Raw genomic sequence first — 27,242 nt, 5'->3', positions numbered from 1 at the left:
TCAGCAGCTCCACGATCCCTGGGCAGCCTCCTCCCCTCCCGCCGTGATTTGTGTTTTTGGGGGAAGAGTTTGGTTTTGGTTTTTTTTTTTTTAATCCTTTAAAGAAATGATTTGGCCCCGGGATAATCCCGCTGGATCAGGATGGATTTAAGGGATGTTTTCCCTTCCCACCCGGGCACAAACAGGAATTCTGCTTCCTTAGGGCCGGTGGAATCAGGTGTGGGATTTTCCCAGTGCCCATTAATCACGGGGATATTTATCCCCTGGGAATGTTTGATGTCGCTCCCCGAGGATTTGGTTTGCAAACAGCTCGGCCCCTTTTTATTTATTTTTTTTTTTTTAAAAATTTGCCCCGGTGCTTTGTGCTTGGAAAAGAAAGGGAAAACCAGACTGGAAGTGGGATTTCTGTCCATAAAAAACCCCCTTGGGGTGGGTGGGAGGGCAGGGATCGGGGGTTTCTCCAAACAGGGCCGGGATGGATCCGGAGCTGCTCCCTCATCCCGGAAGGTTTTGGCTGCACTTTGCTGTTTGGCAGCAGGATTTGGGATGCAGCTGGATCAGGGAGTGGGGGGAGGCTCAGCAGGGTTGTCCTGGTGGGGATAATCCAGAGGGAAATCCCAAATCCGGGTGTGGGGCCGAGGGCGTCCCAGTTTTTGGTGCTGCTGGGACACTCGGGGTCACTCACAGCAGGAGCGGGGATGGGAAGAACCCCAAACATGGGATGAAAACCTTAAACCTGGGATAAAAACCCCAAACCTGGGATAAAACCCCCAAACTTGGGATAAAAACCTCAAATCTGGGATAAAAACCCCAAACTTGGGATAAAAACCTCAAATCTGGGATAAAACCCCCAAACTTGGGATAAAAACCTCAAATCTGGGATAAAACCCCCAAACTTGGGATAAAAACCTCAAATCTGGGATAAAAACATCAAACCTGGGATAAAAACCCCAAACTTGGGATAAAACCCTCAAACCTGGGATAAAAACATCAAACCTGGGATAAAAACCCCAAAGCCAGGACAAACCCCCCGAAACCTGGGATAAACACCCCAAACCCAGGACAAAACCCCCAAACCTTGGATAAAACCCCCCAAACCTGGGACAAAAACCCCAAAGGCAGGACGCAGACCCTCGGAGCAGCTCGTTCTCAGCACAGATCCTGCAGCTTTTATTCCAAAGGATCCCGGAGGGAGCAGGACCCACACCAGGGATAAACCCAGAACTGCTCGGCCCAGGCGGGTTTGGGATTTTGGGATCTGGAGCACGAGGAGGAGATTTGGGGTTGGGAACCCCCAGCAGGAAAAAAAAACCCAGCAGTGACAGCGACAAAGAAACAGCCAAGAAATTCAGTTTAGATCAGTTCGAGTTTAGATCTCATTTTCGGCTTAGATCTAATTTTTGGTTTAGGTCTCATTTTTAGTTTAGATTTTATTTCCAGTTTAGATTTTATTTCCAGTTTAGATCACATTTTCACTTCAGATCCCACTTCCAGTTCAGATCTCATTTCTAGTTTAGATTTAATTGTCTGTTCAGGTCTCATTTCTAGTTTAGATCTCAATTTCACTTTAGATTTTATTCTCAGTTTAGATTTTTTTTTCAGCTCAGATCTCATTTCCAGTTCAGATCTCGTTTCTAGCTTAGATTTCATTTTCAGTTTGGCTTTATTTTCCAGCTTAGATTTAACTTTGAGTTTGGATTTATTTCCCAGCTCAGATCTCATTTCCAGTTCAGATCTCGTTTCTAGCTTAGATTTCATTTTCAGTTTGGATTTATTTTCCAGCTTAGATTTCACTTCCAGTTTAGATTTTATTTCCAGTTTAGATTTTATTTCCAGTTTAGATTTTATTTCCAGTTCAGATTTATTTCCCAGCTCAGATCTCACTCCCAGCTCAGACCTCACTTCCATCTCCTTTTCCCATCCCATCCCAGTCCTTCCCAGTCCCTCCCAGTGGAATTTTCCCGTCCCAGTCCGTGCACTGCGGACGCTCCGAGCTCTTTTCCAGCATTTCTCCTTTCGATCCTGTTGAAATTCCAGCAGCATCCCGAGGCTCTGGGAGTGAAATCCGTGGGATTTGGGCAGGAGCTGCCCTCGGATCATCCCCAGCTTTGAGGCCAACAAAGAGAATTTTTGTTGTTGTTGTTTTTCCCGAGTGGATAAGAGCGGGGTTGGGAACGTTTTTTGCAACAGTGGAGAGGAGATGTCCTTCCCTCCTGGAATCCGGGATGCCGGGAGAGAGAAAAAAAACCCTCGGCCAGAGATAGGAAAAGTTACTTTGAGACAATTCCAGAGCCACGGCTCGGCCTCCAAAGCAGAGGAGTTCTGAGAGAGAGAGAAAAAATTCCCAACTCCTGAGGTTTGGCTGTCCTCCCCTGGAATTTTGCCCCTGGAATTTTAATTTTTTTTTTTTGCCTCCTCTGCCTGGGAGCTCACAGGATTCACGAGGGAAAAGAGAAAATCTTCCCTCCCCAAAAAATACCCCTTGGGAAAGAGGAAAATCCAAACAGTTTTTCCCATTTTTTAGTTGGTTTTTTTTTTTTTTTTTTTCCAGCAGGGAATGGGAGCAGCGAGGTTTTAATGGGAAGAGCAGGAATCAGAGGAACGTTCCTGGAAATTCCCAGGGGAAAAGAAAACCTGGGTGGATTTTAATTCCAGGAGACTGAAACCTGCTCCAGCAGAGCTTTGCTGGGTTACTCCAGCTGAGAAAACGCATTTCCAGCTGAGAAAATCCATTCGAATCAATTTAAGGAAATATTCAGGAATTTTAAAAGGAAATATTCAGGAAATACTTAAGGAAATATTCAAGGAAACATTCAGGAAATATTTAAGGAAATATTCCTCAACATCCAATATTTAAGGATATTTCCCATCTAAAAAAGGAGACGATAAAGGAAATCTCCTTTATTCCCACATTTTCCCCATGGAATTGATGACACTTTAAGTACAATTAGTTTAAAAAAATTAAATTTTTTGCTATTCTTTGAGTGCAAATGGGAATTTTTTTCCCCCTAAAACCGACTCCTTGGGGGTTCTCTGTCGCTGTTGCGGTGACCTGGGGCTGATCCGTGGAATCCTGGCTCGGAAAAATCCTGTTCCAAGAGCCCCAAAAAAATTCCACCCGCAGAGGGATTTGCTGCTGGGGCAGGGCCGACACCCGGATATGCAAAACTCGTCTGTCACTGCCCCATTGTCCCTGCGCCGGGGATCCGGGTGGGGACCGGGATCCGGCGCTTCCAGGGATGGGGCAGCCCAGGATTCCCTGGGAATTCCCGGGGAGTTGGAATCAAGCGCTGAATTAATTGGAATTCAGTTCAAATTAAACCACGGGATTAAAATCTGGATCTGTTTTTCCTGTTGGTTGTTTCAGTGTTAGCGAGGGGAGGATTTTACGCCGTCGCTGCAATCCCTCCCCTCTGGATTTAAGGGAAAATTGGATATCTTCCACCCCCCCAAAAAAGCCATTTCTGCCAGGAAAAGCTCCAGGAATTCCCACAGCAGAGCTGGAGCAGGTAAAGCCAGGTGCCCTCAGCTCCAAACCCCGTCCAGCCTGGATTTGGGAACTTCCAGGGATGGAGCAGCCACAAAATCCCTGGGAATCCCCAGAGCACTGCAATTAAAATGAATTAAAATGTTGGGGGGCTTTTTCTTTGGTTATTTCAGTGTTGGAGATGAGAGAATTTTACACTGCCGCTACGAAACTCTGCCATTGCAATCCCTCCCCTTTGGATTTAAGGAAAAACTGGATATTTTCCACCCCAAAAAAGCCATTTCTGCCAGGAGGGGCTGCAGCCACTGAAGAGTGCCAGGTGCCCTCAGCTCCAAACCCCGTCCAGCCTGGATTTGGGAACTTCCAGGGATGGAGCGGCCACAGAATCCCTGGGAATCCCCAGAGCACTGCAATTAAAATTTGGGGCACTTTTTCAATTATTTCATTGTTACACATGAATTTTCTGCCGCCGCTACAAAACGCTGCCATTGCAATCCCTCCCTTTTGGATTTAAGGAAGACAAATTGACATTTTCCACCCCAAAAAAGCCATTTCTACCAGGAGGGGCTCCAGGAACTGACGTAGTACAGGCAGGGCAGGTAGGGCCAGGCTCCCCTGAGCGCCAGCAGCGACATTCCCGGGAATTCTGGGGATGCTTCCAGGGATGGAGCCACCACAAATTCCCTGGGAATCCCCAGAGCACTGCAATTAAAATTTGGGGCACTTTTTCAATTATTTCATTGTTACACATGAATTTTCTGCCGCCGCTACAAAACGCTGTCACCCCAATCCCTCCCCTTTGGATTTAAGGAAGACAAATTGACATTTTCCACCCCAAAAAAGCCATTTCTACCAGGAGGGGCTGCAGCCACTGAAGAGTGCCAGGTGCCCTCAGCTCCAAACCTGGTCCAGCCTGGATTTGGGAACTTCCAGGGATGGAGCAGCCACGAATTCCCTGGGAATCCCCAGAGCACTGCAGTAAAATCTGGGGCACTTTTTCAATTATTTCATTGTTACACATGAATTTTCTGCCGCCGCTACAAAACGCTGTCATTGCAATCCCTCCCCTTTGGATTTAAGGAAGACAAATTGACATTTTCCACCCCAAAAAAAGCCATTTCTACCAGGAGGGGCTCCAGGAGTTGACGTAGTACAGGCAGGGCAGGTAGGGCCAGGCTCCCCTGAGCGCCAGCAGCGACATTCCCGGGAATTCTGGCGCTTCCTGCCGCGAGTCCAGGCGGCTCATCCCGGCCGCCACCTGTTTCCTCTTGGTCTTGTACCTCCTGTTCTGGAACCAGATCTTCACCTGGGTCTCGGTGAGCTGCAGGTGCCGGGCCAGGTGGGCTCTCTCCGGGGCTGACAGGTATTTCTGGTGGCTGAATTTCCGCTCCAGTTCGATCACCTGGCTGTGGGAAAAGGCGGCTCGGGAGCGTTTTCCCTGCCTGGGAGGCCGCGGGTGCGCCGAGGGCGAACGCTCGGACGCCAACGACTCCACCGGGGCGTCTGGGGAGGGGAGAATCGGGAATGAACCGCCTGGAAAACCCTCGCTGGGGTGAAAATAAATTCCTAGTGGGGAAAAGGTTCCCTCTCGGGAAAGGTTCCTGCTTGGAAATGGCCGGAATTGTTTGGTTTTAGCTCTTACAGAGGGGAAAAAAATTTCCCGTTTTCTTGGGAATGTTTTGGTTTAACGGTGTGAGGGTCACGCGGGGGAGATTTGTCTTCTTGAATCACGGGGTTTAATTTGTGTTTTAATTAATATAACTCCTGAGTTCCATAGGAACTGGGATCCGAGGGGTGGATGGGAATGGGGATGGGAATGGGAATGGGAGTGGGAATGGGAGTGGGAATGGGAATGGGGATGGGAATGGGGATGGGAATGGGGATGGGAGTGGGAGTGGGAATGGGGATGGGGATGGGAATGGGAATGGGAATGGGAATGGGAATGGGAGTGGGAATGGGCATGGGGATGGGGATAGAGATAGGAATGGGAGTGGGAATGGGAGTGGGAATGGGAATGGGGATGGGGATGGGGATGGGGATAGAGATAGGAATGGGAATGGGAATGGGATGGAATAAAACCCCCAGATAAAACAGGATAGGACAGAATGGAATAACGTCCCATGATAAAATGATGATAGGGTAGGATCCCCAAATGGGATATTTTCCAGTGCTGGTGTCCCTAAATCCTGATCTCACTCAGTCTGTGAATTCCTTATTCTCCCCCTGCTCCAGCTCAGGCGCTCCTGGAGTTTGATCCCAGCGTGTCAGGCTCCAGCAGCCGGCTCTGGATCCTGCTCCTTGACTGAGCCGAGCCCAGACAATCCTGACCCATTCCTGATCCATTCCCTGATTGATTAACGACCCATTCCTTGATCCATTCCTGACCCATTCCCTGATCCATTCCTGACCCATTCCCTGACTCATTATCCATTCCTGACCCATCCCTGATCCATTCCCTGATCCATTCCTGACCCATCCCTGATCCATTCCCTGATCCATTCCTGACCCATCCCTGATCCATTCCCTGACCCATTCCCTGATCCATTCCTGACCCATCCCTGATCCATTCCCTGACCCATTCCCTGACCTATTCCTGACCTATTCCTGATCCATTTCCTGACCCATTCCCTGACCCATTCCCAATCCATTCCTGACCCATTCCCTGACTCATTCCCTGACCCATTCCCTGTCCCAAGCACAGCCGTTCCCAATCCATCCCCGATCCATTCCCGACCCGTTATTCCCGATCCCTCCCCGATCCCTCCCTCCCCAGGCGCACCCGTCGCCTCTCCCCCGTTACCCGTGTCCGCTCCCGGCCGCGTCCCCGCGGCTGCCGGGGGTTGGGGTCCCCCGGGGGGGATCCCCGGGGCTGCTCCGGCCGCGCTCCCCTCCTCGCCGCCCTCGGCCACCTCCGCCTTCCCCCTGCTCCTGCCGCGCTCGGGCCGGTCCCAGAGGATGTCCTGGATGAGGAAGGACGCGCGGGGCCGGCAGCGATCGGCCCGGGGCTGCGGGGCCGCCCCGGGGGAGCCGCTCATGGCCGGGGGCTGCGGGACCGGCTCTGCCTCGGTCCCGGCTCTGCCTCCGTCCCGCAGGGGGGACTCCTCCTCCTCCTCCTCTCCTCCTCCTCCTCCTCCTCCTCTCCTCCTCTCCTCCTCCTCTCCTCCTCCTCCTCCTCCTCTCCTCCTCCTCCTCCTCCTCCTCCTCCTCCTCCTCCTCCTCCTCCTCCTCCTCCTCCTCCTCCTCTCCTCCTCCTCCTCCTCCTCTCCTCCTCCTCCTCCTCCTCCTCCTCCTTCTCCTCCTCCTCCTCTCCTCCTCCTCCTCCTCCTCCTCCTCCTCCTCCTCCTCCAATCCCGGATTTGAACACCAGGATGTGAATTTGGGATCGAAATGAATCCGGACTGGGTTTTTTTTTTGTTGTTGTCAGAGCATCCTCGGAGGATGTTCTGCGTCCATCGCCCCAGTCCCAGCTCTGCTTCCCCTCGCTGATGGGAATGATTTCCATCCCCGAGGTCTTCGGGAAAACGCTGCTTGCAGGAGGAAAAGCGGAGAAATAAAAGTTGTGGTTTTTTTTTTTTTTTTTAATGTATTTTGTGGGTTTTCTGTTATTTTTCGGTTTTTCAGTTATTAATGCCCCCCCCTTTGATGCGCCCCGAGCGTGTTGAAAACGGGGAAAATGTCAAGGACGTTTTTGTCAGCTCTGCAAAGCCGCTCCAGAGAGCTCGGGGACGGTTTAAAAGCCAAGGAGAGGATTTCCAGAGGGAAATCCTGGCATGGAAAAGGCTGAAAGTTCAAACCCGAACCTCGGACTAATCCCTCGATTCGTTCGGGGAGCCTGAGCACCTTTTACAGCAAAACCTTGGGCAGCCAAAAGGAGCGAAACCTTCCCGAATCCAAGAAAAAAACCAAACCCGAGTGGAGCTCGGATCCTTTCCCGAGGATCTGATTTATTCGTGGTTGTTCTTCTAGGGATTCTGTTCGGGGGGGAAAAAAACCCCAAAAACCCCGCGCAGCCTCGGAACCGCCCAGATGTGGATTAAAAATTCACCTCGGCGATTCCATCCCCTGGGAAAGATCCCGTGGGAGCTCTGGGGATGCGGGCGAGAAGAAACCCCCGGGAACCGCGGACAGTTTGCATTTAAATAAACGCAAAAATCTCCAAAACTTTTATCATCAGCCGCCTCCTCCAGCTCTGCCCTCTCCAGACTCCTTTTCCTGCCGGGATATCAGCGCCCATCCCTTCTTTTATTCCCGACCCAAACCCGGCCCCTCCCACCGCAAATCCCGGGCGTGGTTCGGTTTGGTTCGTTTGGGTTTTTTTGATATTTTTACCATTAAAAAGGGAAAAGAACGGTTGTTGATTTTGTGGGAGGCGTTTGTTGGCAGCCGCCAGCCCGTTGTGAGAGCGCGCCCCGAGCGCCGCTTTTCCAGCTCCTGCTCCTTCTCCAGGGCTGGGAATTGTCCCCACCCCGAGCGCGCGGATCGCTTGGAAAAGCTCAGCAGATCCAAAGGCTCAGCCTGGTTTGGGGCGGAGAAAGGGAATTTGGGGAGAGTCCTGGGGGAATCGGGAATATCCGGAGCTGGAAGGGATCCCTGGGATCATCGGGTCCCGATCCTGGTCTTGTCCCGAGCAATCCCAACAATCCCAAGCGCCCAGAGCTGCTCCAGCTCTCACCCTTCCCATTTCCAAGGAATTTCCTTCCCTTCCTGGTTTCCGCCTTTATTTGGGGGAGTTTCCCGGGATTTGCTTCGCTTTGTTGCTGAACTTCCAAGGGAAACTCTCCGAGTTGTTCGGGATCCCAGGGCGATTCCCAGAGCAGGGAGAAGGGAATTCCCTGTGGAATTGCAGGGAAAATGGGAATTCCTTGGGGAATTGCAGGGAAAAGGAGTCCGTGGAATTGCAGGGAAAAGAGAATTCCTTGTGGAATTGTAGGGAAAATGGGAATTCCCTGTGGAATTGTAGGGAAAATGGGAATTCCCTGTGGAATTGTAGGGAAAATGGGAATTCCCTGTGGAATTGCAGATAGAAGGGAATTCTGTGTGGAATTGCAGAGAAAATGGGAGTTTCCTGTGGAAGTGCAAGGAGAAGGGAATTCTATGTGGAATTGCAGATAAAATGGGAATTCTCTGTGGAATTGCAGGGAGAAGGGAATGGAGTGGGAACAAAGCTTTGGATGGGGTTAAACCTTGGGAATTCCCACACCTGGACTCACCCAAAGGCGATTTTTGCCCGGATTATCAGGATTGGATTGGATTTTCGGTTTTTCTTTGGCTCAGGTGCAAATTGAGGATGGGGAAAATTCAAAACACAAATTCAAAACACAAATTCAAAGAGTGAGAAATGAGGAGAGAGCGGAACCGCAATCCCACCGATTTATTTGCAAATAATAATAAACAATAGCAACAATAACATCAATAATAAAGGCAGAAATCAACACCCGCGCTGGGAGTTATCAAGAAAACAAACCAGAAATAAATCTGGAAAAGACGGGAGCTCAAAGCGTTAAATATCGCTCAAATTAAGATAAAACAGAGCACAGGGATGCGCACGGACGGCGTTTTCCAGTTATCCCGAGGAAGGAAAAACAAACTCCCGGTGACATCCTGGGGGGGAACAAATCCCAGGAATGGTCAAGACTCCAAATGACCGCGTTCAACAATAAATAATTTACAATTGTCGGGTGCGGCGGCAGCGTCCCCTCGTCACATCCCAGGGATCGTCCCTCTGTCCGGGCTGGCAGAAATCCTTTGGATTCCGCTCCTGACCCCGGCAGGGTTTGGAAACGGAGCAGCGGGAGCTTTTCCCGGTGCCTCTCCCATCCTCACCGGAGCAGCGGGAGCTTTTCCCGGTGCCTCTCCCATCCTCATGGGAGCAGCGGGAGCTTTTCCCGGTGCCTCTCCCAACCTCATGGGAGCACCGGGAGCTTTTCCCGGTGCCTCTCCCATCCTCATGGGAGCAGCGGGAGCTTTTCCCGGTGCCTCTCCCATCCTCACCGGAGCAGCGGGAGCTTTTCCCGGTGCCTTTTCCATCCACACCGGAGCACCGAGAGCTTTTCCCGGTGCCTTTTCCATCCACACCGGAGCAGCGAGAGCTTTTCCCGGTGCCTCTCCCATCCTCATGGGAGCAGCGGGAGCTTTTCCCGGTGCTTCTCCCAACCTCATGGGAGCAGCGGGAGCTTTTCCCGATGTCTCTCCCATCCTCATGGGAGCACCGAGAGCTTTTCCCGGTGCCTCTCCCAACCTCATGAGAGCAGCGGGAGCTTTTCCCGGTGTCTCTCCCGTCCTCACCTCCAGCTCCCGGCCCTGATTCCCGCTGGCGCAGCTCCTGCGGTGACACCTGGGGACCCCTCGGGACACCCCTTCCCACACCCCGCCCCTAAAGCGCCGCCACCGCGGTAAGAACCGCAGGAAAAACCTCCAGGAATTCCACAAAGAGGCGGAAAACACCCGGAGAAGCCCGGGGCGAGGTTTTGCATCCGCGCTCCGCTCCTGCCGCTGCCTCTTGCTCCCGTAGCGCCGGTTCTGGAACAAAACAGGGATTCCTGCCGCTGGAAGCGCCGCTCCTGATCCAGGAAAGGAGAATCCCTCATTTCCCTGAATTTCGGGTAAAAAAAACCCCAAAAAACCAAACGAACGAACAAACAAAACCAAACCAACAAACAAACAAAAAAAAACCCATCCCAGAACCAAACCAAACAAACCAAACAAACAAACCAAACAACCAAACAAAAAATACCCAGAAAAATCCCCCAAACCGAAGGGGCTGGGAGTGGAGGGGGGAAAATCGTTAATTCTGAGCGGATTCGATGGTTTGGGGGATTTCTGATTTTGTGCCGGGATCAGATCCAGCCCTGGCAGGGATGCTCTTGGATACCCTGGCAGGCAGCGCGGGGAATTCGGGAATTCCGGGGGATGCTGGAGGCTCGGGATGAAGGTGTGAAGGGAACCCCAAACTCGCATCCCCCACGTCCCTTTAATCTCTTTTTTCCCCCCAATTTTTCCATTTGGAGCTCTTCCCCAGCGCTCTCTGGCCCACCGGGCGTTATCCCTATTTTTTTAACTGGCTATTCCTGGATTTTTTTGAGCACCTGTTGGACTCGGGGAGGACACTCGGCGTTTCCCAGCTCCTGCCCTTTCTGCTCCCCGCAGATTTTGGGACGGACCCAAATCCCTCTCCCGGCAATTCCCAAAACTGAGGCGCTGGAAGGTGGAAAAATCCCCGCTGGGGCCTCGGAATCGCGGATTTTTGTTGTTTTGCTGCCTCACGGGAGATCAAATCCAAACCCTTAAAAGAGCTCGGAGGTTAAAAAAAGGTTTAAAAAGGTTAAAAGAGCTCGGAGGTTAAAAAAAGGTTAAAAAAGGGTTAAAAGAGCTCGGAGTTGTTTTTATTCGGTTTAATGATTTAATTGTTAATTGGGTAAATTGGGAGTACTGAGGAAGGAACGGGAGGTGCCAGGGGAGGCTCCGGGGCTGCTGTCGGTCAGCAGATGGCACAAGAGACGTGCTGAGCTCTTGAGGAGTAAAATCAAATAGAATAGAAGAGCATAAAATAGAATAATAAAATAAAATAAAATGAAGGGAAGTGAAATGAAAAAAATTGAAATGAAATAAAATAATAAAATAAAATTTAAAAAATGACATGAAATGAAATGAAATATAAAATAAAATAAAATATAAATATAAATAAAATAAAGTAAAATAAAACAAAGAGATTAAATGGAATGAAGTGAAATGAAGTGAAATAAAATGAAATAAAAATTAAAATAAAATGGAATAAAATGGAGTAAAAGGGAACAAAATGGAATAAAATAAAAAATATAGAATAAAAAATAAAATTAAATAACATAAATAAAATAAAATAAAATAAAATAAAATAAAAATAAAAATTAAATCCAAGCATTTAAAAAACCCCAGAGTGCTTCACCCTGCAGGGTCGAGCAGAGAATTCCCAGTGGGATAACGGCTTGGAGCATCCCAAAGTCAGGGTGGGAAAGGAACGGTTCTACCCCCACTGAGGGTGGGGCTGGGATGGAATTCCCAGAGAATTTTCACATCTCTGGGAGTGTCCAAGGCCGGGTTGGAGCACTCAGGCTCGGTTCTACCCCCTCAGAGGTTTGGGATGGGCTGGGATGGGATTCCCAGAGAATTTTCACATCTCTGGGAGTGTCCAAGGCCGGGTTGGAGCACTCAGGCTTGGTTCTACCCCCTCAGAGGGTGGGGATGGGCTGGGATGGAATTCCCAGAGAATTTTCACATCTCTGGAGGTGTCCAAGGCCGGGTTGGAGCTCGGTTCAGGCTCGGTTCTAACCCCTCAGAGGGTAGGGATGGGCTGGGATGGAATTCCCAGAGAATTTTCACATCTCTGGGAGTGTCCAAGGCCGGGTTGGAGCTCTCAGGCTCGGTTCTAACCCCTCAGAGGGTGGGGATGGGCTGAGATGGGATCCCCAGGAATTTCCCCGGGATCCCTGGCAGTGCCCAAGGCCAGGTTGGAGCCCCTGGAGCAGCGGGACGTGTCCCTGCCATGGTGGGGTGGCCCTGGATGGGATTTAAGGTCCTTCCCTTCCCACCCAACCCATCCCAGAATTCCACGATTCTGGGATCCCAAAGCCGTGGCAGGAGTGCTGGGATCTGCTCCTCGCTCTGGAGCTCCGGCAGCATCTGTTGGGTTTGGGTTTTGTTTGGCTTTTGGGGTTTGTTTATTTTTATTTTAATTGTTTTTTTTTTTTTTTTGAATGGGAGATTTATTTAGATTGAGGAAAGATCCCTTGGATTCCGGCCCGAAAACGTAACCGAAAATATCCGGATTAAATAAACTCCTAAACCCGGAATGGCTTCGGTTGTGTCTCTCCGATGTCATCCCACACTGAAATCCCAGGAATGGTCCAGCTTTAATCCAAACCCACCATTCCCAGGGCAGGGGAAATGCCTCGGGAGCTATTGCCCGGCTGAGGTTTCCCGTCTGTGCCTCTCCCCACCCTTTAAATCCATCACCGGGCACGGAGAAACTTCCAGAGCCGGGCTGGGACGCGTCCGAGGCCGCTGGAGGTCGCCCAGGAATGGAACTAAAATTAAAAAAAAATATTTAAAAATCGTGGTGAAAGCCACGGCTCCGAGGGGGAGCTGGGATTTTCCAAAGGCTGCCAAGAGGAAGGGGCTCCTCAGAGCTGTGCCTGTGCCGGGCTGGGAACTCCTCCACGAGGGTCAGAAATTCATCCACAGGAAAATTATCCACAGGTTGTGGATGGATGGAGATTTATCCATGGGTCAGGGATGGATGGGAATTTATCCTCAGGTCAGGGATGGATGGAAATTCATCCACAGCTCGTGGATGGATGGGAATTTATCCCCAGGTCAGGGGTGGATGGAAATTTATCCATGGGTCAGGGATGGATGGAAATTTATCCCCAGGTCAGGGATGGATGGAAATTTATCCACGGGTCAGGGGTGGACGGGAATTTATCCCCAGGTCAGGGGTGGATGGAAATTTATCCTCAGGTTGTGGATGGATGGAAATTTATCCCCAGGTCATAGATGGAGGGAAATTTATCCCCAGAGCAGGGATGGATGGAAATTTATCCAGAGGTTGTGGATGGATGGAAATTTATCCACAGGTTGTGGATGGATGGAAATTTATCCCCAGGTTATGGATGGATGGAAATTTATCCACAGGTTGTGGATGGATGGAAATTTATCCCCAGAGCAGGGATGGATGGAAATTTATCCAGAGGTTGTGGATGGATACAAATTTATCCAGAGGTTGTGGATGGATGGAAATTTATCCCCAAGTTGTGGATGGAGGGAAATTTATCCCCAAGTTGTGGATGGAGGGAAATTTATCCCCAAGTTGTAGATGGATACAAATTTATCCACAGGTTGTGGATGGAGGGAAATTTATCCATGGGTCAAGGATGGATGGAAATTTATCCTCGGGTTGTGGATGGAGGGAAATTTATCCCCAGAGGGATCGGCAGCGAATCTCTGATGCTCAATCCAAGGAAAACCCAACATTTTAATTCTGCTGTCATCAGCAGCCCAATGAAGACTTGGCCACCAAACCCCTTCAAATTTGACTTTTTATTTCATTGCAGAAGAAAATCCGACGTAGGCCTCGTTGCGTTACGCGTCTTTAATTACAAAAATAAGCAAAGAAAATAACTTGCCTCTCTCTCTCTGCTCGCTACGATTCGTCTCAAACAACCTTTGCATGGTCACACACAAAAGGGAGCTTTACAAACATCACAGAAACAATAAATAAGGACATATACCAGATATGCTCACTGTTTATTCCAGTATTCAGCAAAAAGAAAAAACCCAAAAAAGCAAAACAAACAAATCCCAAATTCCCCCCGCCCCAAACTCTCCCCCTTTCCCCTTTCCTAGGTCTCTTTAAATTATAAATACAATATGAATTTATAATGGCACGAAAACGTCTAAAGTGCAAACAAATCCCGAGACTCATGCAAACCTCCCCGCCCCCGAGAGAAAATCCTTTAGTGAGGCTAAAAAATAAAGTAAAATAAAATATTTTTTTTTTAAAAAAGTAAAATAAAATAAAATAAAATAAAATAAAATAAAATAAAATAAAATAAAATAATAAAGAAATAAAATAAAAAAGCAGAGAAGAACTTCTGAGGTGAAATTGCTGGACTTGATCTTGGGGATCATTCCCAGTCCCCAGGGATCTCTCAGCGCCTAAATCCAAACCTTTCCATCATTCCCAAGGGATGGGAAGAGCCTCCAAATCCCCGATCCGAAATTCCTCCCTGCTCCAGAGCGGGGACAAAAGCGGCCCCGAAGCAGCTCAAAAACGGGGAATTGCGGCTCTTTGGGATGTGGGTGGCACAGGGGGAATTCCCTGGAGCTCCAGGAGATGATTCCCTGGGTCACCACAGCAAATCCCCACCATGGGAATCATCTTCCCACTCCTCTTCCCATCCATGTTCGGGAGACAAGGCGGGAATCGCTGCTGGAAAGGGAAATTTCATCACGGCACCCCCCCAAAAAAATACGGGATTGGGATGTCCAAGGCTCCTCCCCGGCCCCAAATCCGCTTTAGGCACCCGCTTTGGGGTTGCAGAGAAAGGGGAATTCCGTGGGGAATATCCCTGCCCAGGTGTCCTGGGACAGCTCCCAGAAGCTTTGGGATCCCCCAGGCGGGGTTTGGCCACTGCCCCAAGCCAGGGAAAGACTTTTCGTGCCCAATTCCCAAAAAAACCCCATGGACTGGGTGCACAAACCCCAGCGCAATTCCCTGGCTGCCAACAGGAAGTCAAGAATGCATCCCTGGGGATCAGCCCCTAAACATAATCTCAATTTTAGGGTGGGGACATTCCAGAAGTTTCGGTTTCCACCTCTCTGAATTTCTTTGTGTCGGCCTCTCAATCCCTGCCCCATTCAGGAAGGAGCAACTCTGCACCTTCCTTGCCCAGGACGGCTCCGTGCGGAGAATCCCCTCCAAAAAAATCACAAATTCCGACCCTCATCCGATGTCAGCAACATTTCTTTGTTTTGTTTTGTTTTGTTTTGTTTTGTTTTGTTTTGTTTTGTTTTGTTTTGTTTTGTTTTGTTTTGCTGCTTCCCCCAGCGCTTTCGGGCTGCATTTCGTGAAGACGGCGACATCTGAAACGCTGCCGCTGCATCTGGTTTTGATGCTTTAGCAGCAAGTTCTGGTTTTTTAAAGGCTTCGTGGTTTTCCAAACAACACAAAATAAAAATAAAATGAAAAAAAAAAGAAAAGAAAAGAAAAGAAAAATAAAAAATAAAGCTCTATTGCTTCGGGTTTCCATGAGAAAAGAGAGATCCCTCCTTTATCAGCTCTCCTGAGGCTGAGCCTCCCGCTCTGCGGAGACTCCCGGGGTGGATTTGGGACTGGCCTGGAGGATCCCGCAGCACGGAGGGGTTTTGGGCTCAGCAGAGCCTGGCTGTGCTGGGGAGCGCGTCTGGGGTCTCCCAGCTCTGCTCCTCCTCCCAGAGCCCGCTGAGGAGGAGGAGGAGGAGGAGGAGGAGGAGAGGCAGCTCCCAGAGCCTTCATTCCATGTCCTCAGCTCTCCTGCTGGAGCTTGAGAGAATCAGGGATTTCCCCTGCCTTTCCCAGAAATCCTGACGGGAGCTTTGCCCTCTGAGATTCCCAAAGGATCCCATAATCCCGGGATTCCCAGCAGCTCTGCCTCGGGTCTAAGTGCATCTCCTGGCAGCCCTGTGGGGACAGGACGGACCAGCCTGAATTTGGGTGTTTTTTATGGATTTTCCCCTCAGTTTTGGCTCTGGAAGGCTGCTCCTGGCCCTGCGATTCCCATCCTAAACCTTTCCCCTCCTCTTCCCTACAAAGGCCACGGAGTGGAACGTGAACTCTTGACTGTGACAGAGGTGCTGCCTCCAGGGAGAAAATAAAACAATAACAAAGAGCTGACTTACAAAGCTCAGCTTAGGCAAGGAAGTTATTCTGCTCTGCTCCTTTGGAGCAGACTCTGGCGGAGTTTATGTACAGTACAGACGGCTTTTAGCACTATTTATACCACAGTTAGAGCAAGGCCTTTAATACTCTAATCTTAAGACAGGCTTTGTTTCTGTTAGGCTTGGCTTAAAGCTTCAGGCAGTTAAACACAGTACAGAGGTGCGAGCTTTGAAACACAGCGCACGCTTGTGGGACCTCCTGGCCAGCTCCAGCCGCAGCCTGGCGCCTCTTTCCAGGGCAGAACGCCTCCCCCTCGCAGTTTTGGGGGTTTTTGGGGTGGTCTGAGCTCGTTTTGCGCCACGGCGCCGGGTCCCGGTGACTAAAACCAGGCAGCGAGTTTGGCAAATCCCGGTTTAAACGCTGTGCTGGGAGGGGTCAGGGCTGAGCGCGACGCTCAGCACCGGGAACGCGCCATCCGCGTTCGTCCGCGGCCAGCACGGATTCACGACACGAATCCCGCGGGGTGTTCCGAGGATGTTTCGGGGGTTTTTAGCGCATCTTTCGTCACCCGCGGGAGAGGAGCGGCTCCTCCCCTCGCTGCCGCGTCCCCGGGCCTTTGGGGCAAACCTCCAAACGAACCGCGGGGATCGACTTAAGGCTAAGGTTATTTTTGGGCCAGCAGATATTTTTTTTGTTGTTGTTGTTGTTGTTGTTTTGGTGGGGAAGAGAGCAGCCGGAGCCAGAGCGGCGGGAAAGCCGCGACGCCGAACACAGACCCACGCCACGAGCGCTGTCCGAGAGGAGCAGAAAAGACGAACGAACTAAAAACGAGCCCTAAGGAACCCAACCCGGCTCCTTGAGCGGGGGCTAAAATACCTACAAGTCCTCCAGCTTTGGGGTGCAGCGCTCTCCTGCAGCAGAGCCCTCAGCTTTGGTCGCGCTCGGCCGAGCCGCGCTTGCCGTGGGCCGGCGCCGAGCCCTTGCCTCGCAGGTTCCTGAGGAGCAGCTTCAGCTTCTGGGGCTCCGAGATCCTCCTGCGCAGGAATTCGGCGCGGGGGTGGCCCTGGGCGCAGTGGTCGCTCTGCAGCAGGTGGAAGAGGCTGGCCATGTTGGGGCCCAGCTTCTCCATCAGGCTCTCCTTGATGGTGCTCACCGTGTCCTCGTCGCACTCCAGCAGGCTCCTCACCAGCTTGTTGTAATACCTGCGGCACAGGGACGTGGTGAGCCCCAGGTGTCCCCGCAGCCGGGCGGGAAAACGGGGAGAATCAGGGTTTTTAACGCATCTGGTGCCTCGAGTTTTAATTTCGTGTATTTTGGGTTCTGCCCTGCCCAGGTGCGCAGCTCTGAGCTCACACTCAGGGTCACTCAGAGCAGCGACACAAAACAAATCCTGCTCCTGCTGCACACCAAGGACAACTTTCAGCCCCAAAGCACAAACAGCGGTGGCTGGAGGGAGGAATGAGAAGGATGGGAGCTCACAGCCTGGAGCTGGGATGGGACAATGAAACCCCAATGTGCAAATGGAACAAAACTTATCAAAGTGTGAGACCTCGTGACCCGGCAGCCACTGATCCATCCCTGTGGCACCATTCCCTTTGTCCCTCTTGTCCCTCTGCCCCTTTCCCTGCACAGCCCTCACAAAGACCAGAAAGGGGAGAAGCAGCTCAGTCCAAGCCTGGCAGATCCCTGGATTCCCTGGGAACAGCTCCTCAGGACACAGAGTCCATGGTCACTTCCATTCCCTTTGTCCCTGTTGTCCCTGTTGTCCCCTTTGTCCCTCCTGCCCCTTTCCCTGCACAGCCCTCACAAGGACCAGAAAGGGGAGCAGCAGCTCAGTCCAAGCCTGGCAGATCCCTGGATTCCCTGGGGACAGCTCCTCAGGACACACAGTCCATGGTCACTTCCAAGCCCACCGTGTGCCAAACCCCGAGCGAGCCTTCCCCTGCCTCCTCTCCAGCCGCATCCTCCCCTTCCAGCAGCCCCGGGCACAAATTCCTTCTCCGAGGAGCAGCCGGGATTAGGTGCTCATCTGTATTCCCAGCCCTGGCGAGAATTCCTCCAAGGAATTCTCCTGACAGCCCCAGGAGAGCTCCTGGCACCTCCCTGCACCAGGGAACATCTTCCCGTGGAGACAGCGTTGGGAAAAAGGGCAGCGGTCTCGCATTTGCTGGCGTTTCTGCCTGGAAGGACGTCGGGGAACTTATTTTAAGCGCTTTAAGGTCACGGTGACATTTTTCCACAGGAGCAGAGAGGAGAACAACCTGCAGGTGGAGGACGGGAAGGAAGGGGGAAATGAGAGTTCCCATTCCAAGTCCTCTCCCAGCTCCCAGGCCTGGCCTTTGGAGCGGCCAGGGGAGGTCGGGTGAGGTCAAAGGACACAAGGACACAAGGACACAAGGACAAAAGGACAAAAGGACAAAAGGACAAAAGGAAAAAAGGACAAAAGGACAAAAGGACAAAAGGACCAGGCACTGGCTCGCTGTGAGCCCGGCTTAGCGGGGCTGAGAGCAAGGTCTGAAGTGGAGATGAGCAGAGCTGAGCCAGGCTTAAATCAGGGCCAGACACAGAGCCCAACCAGCCATGATCGGACACTGCAGCAGAGCCGGGCTGTGAGTTGAGCTGGGCTCTGAGCTGAGCCGGGCTCTGTGTCAGGTTCTGAGCTGAGCTGGGTTCTGAGCTGAGCCAGGCTGTGAGCTGAGCTGTGAGCTGAGCCGGGCTGTGAGCTGAGCTGGGCTCTGAGGAGGGTTCTGAGCTGAGCCGGGTTCTGAGCTGGGTTCTGAGCTGAGCTGGGCTCTGAGCTGAGCCAGGCACTGAGCCGGGCTCTGAGCTGAGCCGGGCACTGAGCCGGGCTCTGAGCTGAGCCTTTCCTGCCCTGCTGCTCCTGCCCCCGGCTGAGGTCGCAGGAAGACGCGATGACCTTTAAGCGCTTCCCAGGCGGAGCGTTCTGGTCCCGGCTGGGCCGGGGGCTGGGAAAGCAGGATGCTCCCGGCGCTCGCGGAGTAACCTCGGAGCTGGGAAATCCTGCTGCTTTTGTTCCTCAGCGTGTCACCACATCCTCCGCCTCTGCCTCGGGGAAAACTCCAGGGCTCGGTGCTGCCAGGGGACCAGCCCCAGCCCTGCCCGGGTGTCCCCGTGTCCCCTCCAAGCTCCACAATCCATCCCTTTAACCACAGAGCTGCCTGCTCCTCTCCCACAAATTCCCACTTGGCCTGGGGGAAGGACGCACAAGTTTCCCTTTTACTCCCCCCAGTGACATTTTGGCTTCCGGATTTTGCCGTTTTCTGGGCGGACAAGAAAAAAAATTTCTCCATCTGCAACAGAGTTTGCTCTAATAGGAGATGGATTTCCACCATCCTTGTGGGTCCCTCCCAACCCTGGATATTCTGGGATTTTTCTCTGAATACATTTACGCCTGTTGATGCATCATAAAGCGCGTTTGTCACCTGCAGGTCTGTCCTGGGACAGGTTTGGGATGCTCCTGGATCCAGCCAAAGCCACCCCGGAGGAGCTGAGGCTTGGCCACAGCCAGACCCCTGATCCAGGGCTCTGTTTGTGCTCCAATCCCAGAATTATTCACTCCCACCGCTCCCTTTTATCCCAATCTCAAACTCGATTGTTCCGGGTTTGGAGGACGAGATCCCCGTCCCCGCAGCGTCACTGCGCGGCCCGCAGCAGCTCCCTGCATCTCCCCCGTCCTTTTGGTTTTTTCATTTTTCTTTTTTAGCGGCGTGGAAATTTGGAGGACAAGGATTCATTTTCCGGGAAGGGGATGGCCGCGTCCCATCCTCTTTATTGCTTCATTAACGGCTCGTGGGACGCACTGGAGCGGATAAAACGCCGTTATCAGCACGGTTGTTCCCATGGCTGATCTAGCTGCAGACTGATTCTTAAAACTGCGTTCCTGGAGAAGGGAACGAGGAGAAGGCCAGGCTGGACGGGGCTTGGGGCAGCCTGGGACGGGGGAAGTGTCCCTGTCCTCGGCAGGGCTGGGATGAGGTGAGGTTTAAGGTTTCTTCCCACCCAAACCATTCCCGGATCCTCTGAAGCGCTCGCTGTGCCAGGCATGCCGAGTTAATCAAGCTGATTTGGGATCACTGACAATTGTAATGCACTCAGACAAAAAAAAAATTAACATTTAAACAAGCTCCAGGCTTTGGAGTGAGGGAGGTCTGGGGAATTTTATGATCCTCCTCTGGAGATGCTTTTAAATGCATTTCTCAGATATGGAAATCAATGTGTTTCCCAAAATGAGAAATAATTGTATTTTCCTAGAAAGGGAAATAAATGTATTTGCCCCCCAAAAAAGGAGAAAAAAAAAAATGTATTTATCCAGAAAGGGAAATAAACGCATTTCCCAAAAAGGGAGATAAATGTGTTTGCCCAGAAAGGGAAATAAACACATTTCCCAAAAAAGGGAGATAAATGTGTTAGCGCAGAAAGGGAAATAAATGCATTTCCCAAAGAGGGAAATATATTTATTTCCCAAACAGTTACATAAATGTATTTCCCAAAAAGAGGCGGGAGGATGCTGCTGAAGCAGAACAGGGTGTGAAGAGGCCGAGTTTTACTGGGCTGAGCTGTTCCACCGAACCCCCTCGGCCCCTCTCATCCCTGCCTCTGCAATTCCCATTTCCCACATTCCAAAGGGCTGGATCAAAACACACCTTTCACGGCCCTACTTCTCCAAAACATCACCCGAAACTCGTTTCCAGTTCCATTTCTCTCTCAGCAGCGCCCGTCCCATCCCATCCCATCCCACGGCCTTTCTTAGGATATTTCACCTCCGATTTTACGCACGGATGCACCGGACCCCGCGAGCCTTCAGCCGGGCTCCGAGAATCCCCTCCCGGCCCGTTCCCGCCCCGAGGGGAGCCCACGCACCGGTTGGAGAAGCGGCTTGGGAGCTGCACCACCTCGGTGATGGCCTCGGGGTTGCGCCTGGCGATGCCGCACATGTCCAGCTTGCTGTAGCACTCCTCCTGCACCTCGGAGATCATCCTCTGGAAGGTGGAGCACCTGCGGATGGCCAGGAACACCTTGGAGGTCACTCCGTTGGCGATGCACTTCAGGCTCTCCTTCACGAAGGCTTTTCCCTGCGGAGGGAAGAGAAGACGCCTGTCAGGGGCCGTTTGCCCTCGGGAAAAAGGAAACCCTGAAGTAACGCCTTGGGAAATCCGCGTTTGAGCGCGGCGTCAACGGCTTTATTCACGTGCTCGAGCTTTGCTGGAAAGTTCCTCTCTCTTCGTGTTGCCATAGGTTGATTTTTTTCCGGTGGAGAGATTTGAATGTTCCTGATTGTGCTCCCCTTCCCTCAGACCCCACCTTTGTGGATGGGGAGTTAAGGTGGGGTTCTGAGGGAAGGGGAGCGCAATCAAGAATATTCAAATTTATAAATCCCCCCGTCCAAACCTGGCCTCGGGTTCTTTTTTTGTTTTGGCCCCTTTTCACTGCCTTGTTGCAGTTTGCTCCGAATGCAGCTCAAGCCTCAATCGTTTGTTATTTTGGGTTATTAAAGTTCCGTTTCTGGACAATCGGATCAAAGCTGCCTCTCTGGTCGGGGCAGAGTCCCAAGGAAACTCAAAAGTTTTTGAGAAAACTCAAAAGTTTTTGAGAGCTCAAGCTCTCAGGGGTTTCAAACACCTCCGGGGGATCCGAAAGGAGGGGGAGCGTTATGGATCTGCAGGGCAGCAGCGCTTCAAACGAAACAAAACAACTGCTTATTTCATATTTCAGGCATAATTAAGTGCCTTTAAAAAGTGCGACCCAGCAGGGCTGAAAACTTCGCATTTGAGGGAAAAAAAAACCCCTCAAACTTCACATTTTTAGAGGGGAAAAAAAAAAGATTTCACATTTTTAGAGGGAAAATAAAAAGCTTCACATTTTTAGAGGGAAAATAAAAGCGCTCAGTGCAGGATTTGGAGGAGCCTCGTGCGCTGCTCCGGCACTGGGCGCTCCACCTGCGCTAATTACCCTCCTGCAATTACAGACCGGCCAGGCACGGCAGGGAACTGGAATTCTCCCAGTTCTGGCAGAGTTGTCGCTCTCAGCAGCTGGGACGCTCTGAGCTCCCATTCCCAAAGGATTTGGGCAGTGGGAATATTTTGCCTGGCAGCGCCAGGACCGGACACGGAGCAGTTCTGCCCTACGGATCCGTTCGACATCGATTTAACGCCAGCAGTTCAACGCTCCTGGTTCAGACCTCGAGAGCTTTCAGGAGCTTTGGAATCTGTCCTCGGGAGCAGGAGCACAGGGAACGAAGGGCCGTGTGATTTTTGGGAGGAAAGCACGGAAGGAAAGGGAATTTGGCACAGCACGGCCCTCCGATGTTTTCCCGTTTTTCCTCCCTCCAGCCCCAACCTGTCGGCGGATTCCCAGACCCAAACGCTTCCAAGTCAAAGCCCAGCCCTGTGCCAGGTCACACAGGGAGGAGATTTATTTCCTTAGAAGAACATTTCTATTTCCTCCCGGAGAGGAAACCTCGCTCTCCTCCCCACGGAACCCTCCGTGCCAAGTCCTCACACGGAGCAGGGAGTTGTGGAAAAAAGAGCCCCAGAGGAGGCTCTTGGAGCCAAAACCAGGGGCTGCGAGCGGCAGGAAGGGCTGCAGGGAGGGGAGGGTTAATCCTGCCCAAAGCACGGTTTGAATTTAGGCAGGCACTGAGCGGAGCGCTTAGCACGTGCTTTAGAGCCCGCAGGACCTGGCACGAAAAGCGTCTCCCATTTATCCATCCTCGCTCCCACTCATTCTCGGCCGGGTTTTATTTTCAGCCGGGTTTGATTCATTCCGGGCCGGGTTTGTTTCATTCCCGGCCGGGTTTTGCTGTGCCCCGGCCGTACCTGAGTGTCGAATTTAGCGGCGCTGTAGAGGAAGGACTTGCAGATGTCGTACATCCCGTCCGTGTCGCACGTGGAGTTCTCCAGGCAGGCGAAGGCGCCGCAGCCCACCTGGAGAGCGCTGTTCAGGCACCGGACCACCTCTGCTGCGGGAGAGAGGCACGGGAATGTCAGCACAGGGACACGGATCCCAGGGAATCCTGCTCTGGAACCGGGAATGTCAGCACAGGGACACGGATCCCAGGGAATCCTGCTCTGGGACCGGGAATGTCAGCACAGGGACACGGATCCCAGGGAATCCTGCTCTGGGGCCGGGAATGTCAGCACAGGGACACGGATCCCAGGGAATCCTGCTCTGGGGCCGGGAATGTCAGCACAGGGACACGGATCCCAGGGAATCCTGCTCTGGAACCAGGAATGTCAGCACAGGGACACGGATCCCAGCCCGCAGTCAAATCCTGCTCTGGCACTGGGAATGTCAGCACATGGATCCCACCAAATCCGGCTCTGGAACCGGGAATGTCAGCACAGGGACACGGATCCAAGGGAATCCTGCTCTGGCACTGGGAATGTCAGCACAGGGACACGGATCCCAGCGAATCCTGCTCTGGGACCAGGAATGTCAGCACAGGGACACGGATCCCAGGGAATCCTGCTTTGGAACCGGGAATGTCAGCACATGGATCCCACCAAAACCGGCTCTGGCACTGGGAATGTCAGCACATGGATCCCAGCCAAATCCTGCTCTGGGACCGGGAATGTCAGCACAGGGACACGGATCCCAGGGAATCCTGCTCTGGAACCGGGAATGTCAGCACAGGGACACGGATCTCAGTGAATCCTGCTCTGGAACCGGGAATGTCAGTACATGGATCCCACCAAAACCGGCTCTGGCACTGGGAATGTCAGCACATGGATCCCAGCCAAATCCTGCTCTGGGACCGGGAATGTCAGCACAGGGACACGGATCCCAGGGAATCCTGCTTTGGAACCGGGAATGTCAGCACAGGGACACGGATCCCAGGGAATCCTGCTCTGGGGCCGGGAATGTCAGCACAGGGACACGGATCCCAGGGAATCCTGCTCTGGAACCGGGAATGTCAGCACATGGATCCCACCAAAACCGGCTCTGGCACTGGGAATGTCAGCACAGGGACACGGATCCCAGGGAATCCTGCTTTGGAACCGGGAATGTCAGCACAGGGACACGGATCCCAGCCCAATCCTGCTCTGGAACCAGGAATGTCAGCACAGGGACACGGATCCCAGCCCAATCCTGCTCCAGCACCAGGAGAGAGGCACGGGGATGTCAGCACATGGATCCCCCCAAATCCTGCTCTGGCACCGTGTCCAGGCAGGCACAGCTCAGACCCTCCCTGATGCTCCAAAACCTGCCATGGGACCGAGCTGGGAGAGCTCAGCCTGGGTGGGGCTCCAGGGAGACCCCAGAGCCCCTTTCTGGTGCTGAAAAGCGGATTTTGGAAAAGTGGGAGAGAGACTTTTTATTAGCACAGTGCTGGCACAGCTGGGAATGGGTTTAAGCTGAAAGAGGAGAGATTTAGGGCAGGAACGAGGGAGAAATTCCTTCCTCGGCCCTGGCACAGGGTGCCTGGAGGGGTTGTGGATTCCTCGTCCCTGGAAGTGCCCAAGGCCAGGCTGGAGCACCCTGGCATGGCGGGAGGTGTCCCTGCCACGGCAGGGCATGGGATCAGCTTTAAGATCCCTTCCAACCCAAACCATTCCCGGATTCTGTAATCCCATCATTCCACAATTCCAGGATTCTACAGTCCCAGGATGCTCTGAAGACACATCCAGCATTCCAAGGAACAGAAACTCCAACCCCCAAACCTCTCGAGGGTGGCGCAGGGATTAAAAATGCCGGCACCTCACGGCACCCAAACGCCCATCCCAACCCAGCTCTCCCTTCAGGCAATTAAAAACCTTAAATCTTAAAAATCTAAATTTCCAGAATCCCGACACGTCTTTATCCCAGCTCCCTCTGAAGGAGGATTGGGGAGCGGGGATGAGGATGGGCCCATGGAAAACTCCATGCCGAGATCCCTTCCTTGGTTTTTGTCCGACAGGAGCAGCCTGGCAGCACCGGGCTCGCAAAATGAGGTGGAAGCGTTGGCAAATGCCAACCAGCCGGCAGGAATCGCACTCTTTGGGAGGTATCTGTGCTTTTCCAAAATCCATGAATTACCTGGAAAGAAGATTTTTAGCTTGGCAGTCAATTCTCAGCACTCGAAAGGACTCGGTCCTGCAGCTTGGTGCTAAAACTGCCCCTGAGAGTAGCCAAAAAAAGGTATTTTCTTTTTTTTTTTTTTTTGCTGAAGAGTCGGGAGGGGAAGGGGAATTCGGGCAGAGAAAGTTCAGGTAATGAAGCTCCGGGTTTAATTAAAACCCCGGAGGCAGCGGTGCGTCTGAACACGAGGGTGTCCTGTGTCATCCCGGCTTCCTCCGAGCAAACCCAGCGCATTTTAACAATGAATCAGCAGAATTGCCACATGATTGCCCTGAAATTAGCCGGGATTAACCTCTGCGGGCGAGCCGAACATCTGTCCCCTCCCGCGCCCGGGCACGGCAGCGCTCGCGTTTCCAGACATTCCTGGGGAAAGGGGAGATGCCAGCCCTGGAGAGCCCCCCGATCCAGCTCCGAGGTGCGGGAAGAGTGAGGCTCGACCGGGAGGAGAACGCGACCTCGTGAAATCTAAGTTGCACCCCGAGGAGGATTCTTTAGAAGCGCGGGATTTTCCCCACGGGGGAAAAAAAAAAAAAATTAAAAAAAAATTAGAAATATTATTTTAAAAATCCCCTCAATTAAGCCCTGGCCGTCCCGCGCTCCTGCTGACGTGCCTGAAGGGAGGAATATTTGGAAATTCGTCCCCTCCCCGGTTCATCACCTCCCGCAGCACGAGCCAGCCCCGTAATTAGCTTTCCACAGGTTCCAATTAGAACTTCGCTCGCAGCGGACTGCGCGCGGCTCCGATTGTTTCAAGGCACGGTGCGAGGAGAGGGAGACCCCGGGTTCCTATAGCAACCAAACACAAAAATACAAAAGCAAAGGCAGCGAACGCCCCGCTCCGGCGCTGCTGCAGAGCCTTGCGGATCTAAAATAAGGTTAATGAGCTCCCAGTCGGAGCTTTCACATCTTTGCAGCGCGGTGGAAGGCAGATTTTCCTTTTTTTTCTTTTTTTAATTCCCATTGTTCCAGGCAACGTCTCCGAGTTATCTAAGCAGCGAAGCCCAGGCATGCAGCAATTTAATTTTTTTTTTTTTTCCCCCTTTCCATTGTGAAAGCGAGTTTGTTAAACGTCACCGATGGATTTTTACGGTGGCAGCTGAGAGGGGAGAACAGTTTTTAGGTTGCTGCGGTTCCCGGCTCCCTCCCCTCTTTGAGCAGACAGATGTTGTTGGAACAATGGGTCAGCCCCAGCGCCGCGGATTCGATCAACTTCCTAAAAAAAACCCAAAAATCCAGGGATTTTAACACCCAGAGCAGCGCTGCGGCGGCGGAAGGGAGAGGGAGACGTGCAAGCAGGGGAAATAAAAATGATCCAAAGTGCGCGGAACTCATTCGAGGAGCGGGAGGAGGAGGAGGGGAGAGCCTGGATTTGCATCCCTGCCCCGGCTCCGGCTGGAGATTCCTGCCCTGCACCGCCAGCTCCTGCCAGCCCTGAAAGGATCCGCCGAGCCGGTAAGTTCATAAAGGGGGGGAAAAAAAATAAATAAATAAAAAAGGGGGGAAAAAAAATGAAAAAGAAGGAGAAAAATCAGCAGCAGAGAGACGTGAGACAGCTGAAGGCATCCGAGCCCGGCTCGCTGGCGTTACCTGAGTTCTGGGCTGCCACCCGCGCCTTCCTGGGGCTCACAGAGTCATTCTGCTCAGCTTCCGAGGATGCGGACGCACTGATCAGCAGCAGCAGGAGAAACCCGGACTTTAGGAGCATTCTCTGACAAGTTTCCGCTAACAGCGGGGTTGGGTTTGGATGTTTTTTTTTTTTTTGCTTTGTTTGTTTTTTTTTTTTTTTTTGATTTTTTTGGGGGGGTTGTTTTTTTTTTTTTTTTTTTTTTCCCCTCTATCTCACTCTCTGTCTCTCTGTTTTTTTTTTTTTTTGGGATGTGCGCGCCTCTCCCCTCGCGCTCCGGCTGGAGCGAAGATGTGGAGCTGGATGCGCGCTGGCAGGAGGGAGGGAGGGAGGGATGGAAGGAAGGAGGGATGGAAGGAGGATCCCGGCGAGGCCGGGGATGAGCGCAGGGATGTGCGGAGGATCCGGGCGGCCCCTCTGGCTCCTGCTCGCTGGGGGACCGGGAGCTGCGAGGGTTTTATAGCCGCCCTTATCGGTCCCCCCCGGGCTGCGGAGCCAATCGGCGGCGCTGGGCAGAGCCAGGGGAGGACTGGACTCATTCAAGCCCCACAAAACTGCAACTTCACAGGAAGAATATTTTTTATTTTTTCTTTCTTTTTTTTTTTTTTTTTTTTTCCTTTTCTTTTCCCAGCCCATTAAAAGTACCTGCCAAAGAACAATGA

At 52.1% G+C, this 27,242-nt stretch overlaps 2 protein-coding genes across 2 annotated transcripts; both read right to left on the bottom strand.

Moving 5' to 3' along the window:
* Positions 1 to 1,190: 1,190 nt before the first annotated feature.
* NKX3-1 (NK3 homeobox 1) lies at positions 1,191 to 14,423 on the bottom strand. The gene is made up of 3 exons (XM_058423697.1): positions 14,388 to 14,423; positions 6,288 to 6,531; positions 1,191 to 4,990 (listed from the first exon to the last, which is right to left on the bottom strand). Exons 1-3 carry the CDS (start codon positions 14,421 to 14,423, stop codon positions 4,608 to 4,610), a joined length of 663 nt encoding a protein of 220 aa, XP_058279680.1. The 3' UTR covers positions 1,191 to 4,607.
* STC1 (stanniocalcin 1) lies at positions 14,019 to 27,119 on the bottom strand. Its single transcript, XM_058423725.1, is given in 6 exon segments — positions 14,019 to 17,080; positions 20,760 to 20,971; positions 22,715 to 22,857; positions 26,544 to 26,723; positions 26,838 to 27,083; positions 27,086 to 27,119. Coding segments are annotated over 6 exon segments (1,092 nt in total). The 3' UTR covers positions 14,019 to 16,803.
* Positions 27,120 to 27,242: the final 123 nt, after the last annotated feature.

The sequence above is a fragment of the Hirundo rustica genome, chromosome 28, assembly GCF_015227805.2.
Source record: "Hirundo rustica isolate bHirRus1 chromosome 28, bHirRus1.pri.v3, whole genome shotgun sequence".
Taxonomy (NCBI): Eukaryota; Metazoa; Chordata; class Aves; order Passeriformes; family Hirundinidae; genus Hirundo; species Hirundo rustica.
The sequence above is the reverse complement of the archived record's forward strand: the minus strand, read 5'-3'. Positions and strand labels throughout refer to the sequence as shown.

What these genes read in the sequence shown, in the direction of transcription:
- NKX3-1 (XM_058423697.1), bottom strand. Translation starts at nt 14,423, where the DNA reads ATGGATGGGAAGAGGAGTGGGAAGATGATTCCCATG. An exon ending in GTGGGAAGATGATTCCCATG is followed by an intron (nt 6,532 to 14,387) that starts GTGGGGATTTGC and finishes CCGGTCCCGCAG; the next exon opens with CCCCCGGCCATGAGCGGCTC. An exon ending in GCGGCCGGGAGCGGACACGG is followed by an intron (nt 4,991 to 6,287) that starts GTAACGGGGGAG and finishes TCCCCTCCCCAG; the next exon opens with ACGCCCCGGTGGAGTCGTTG.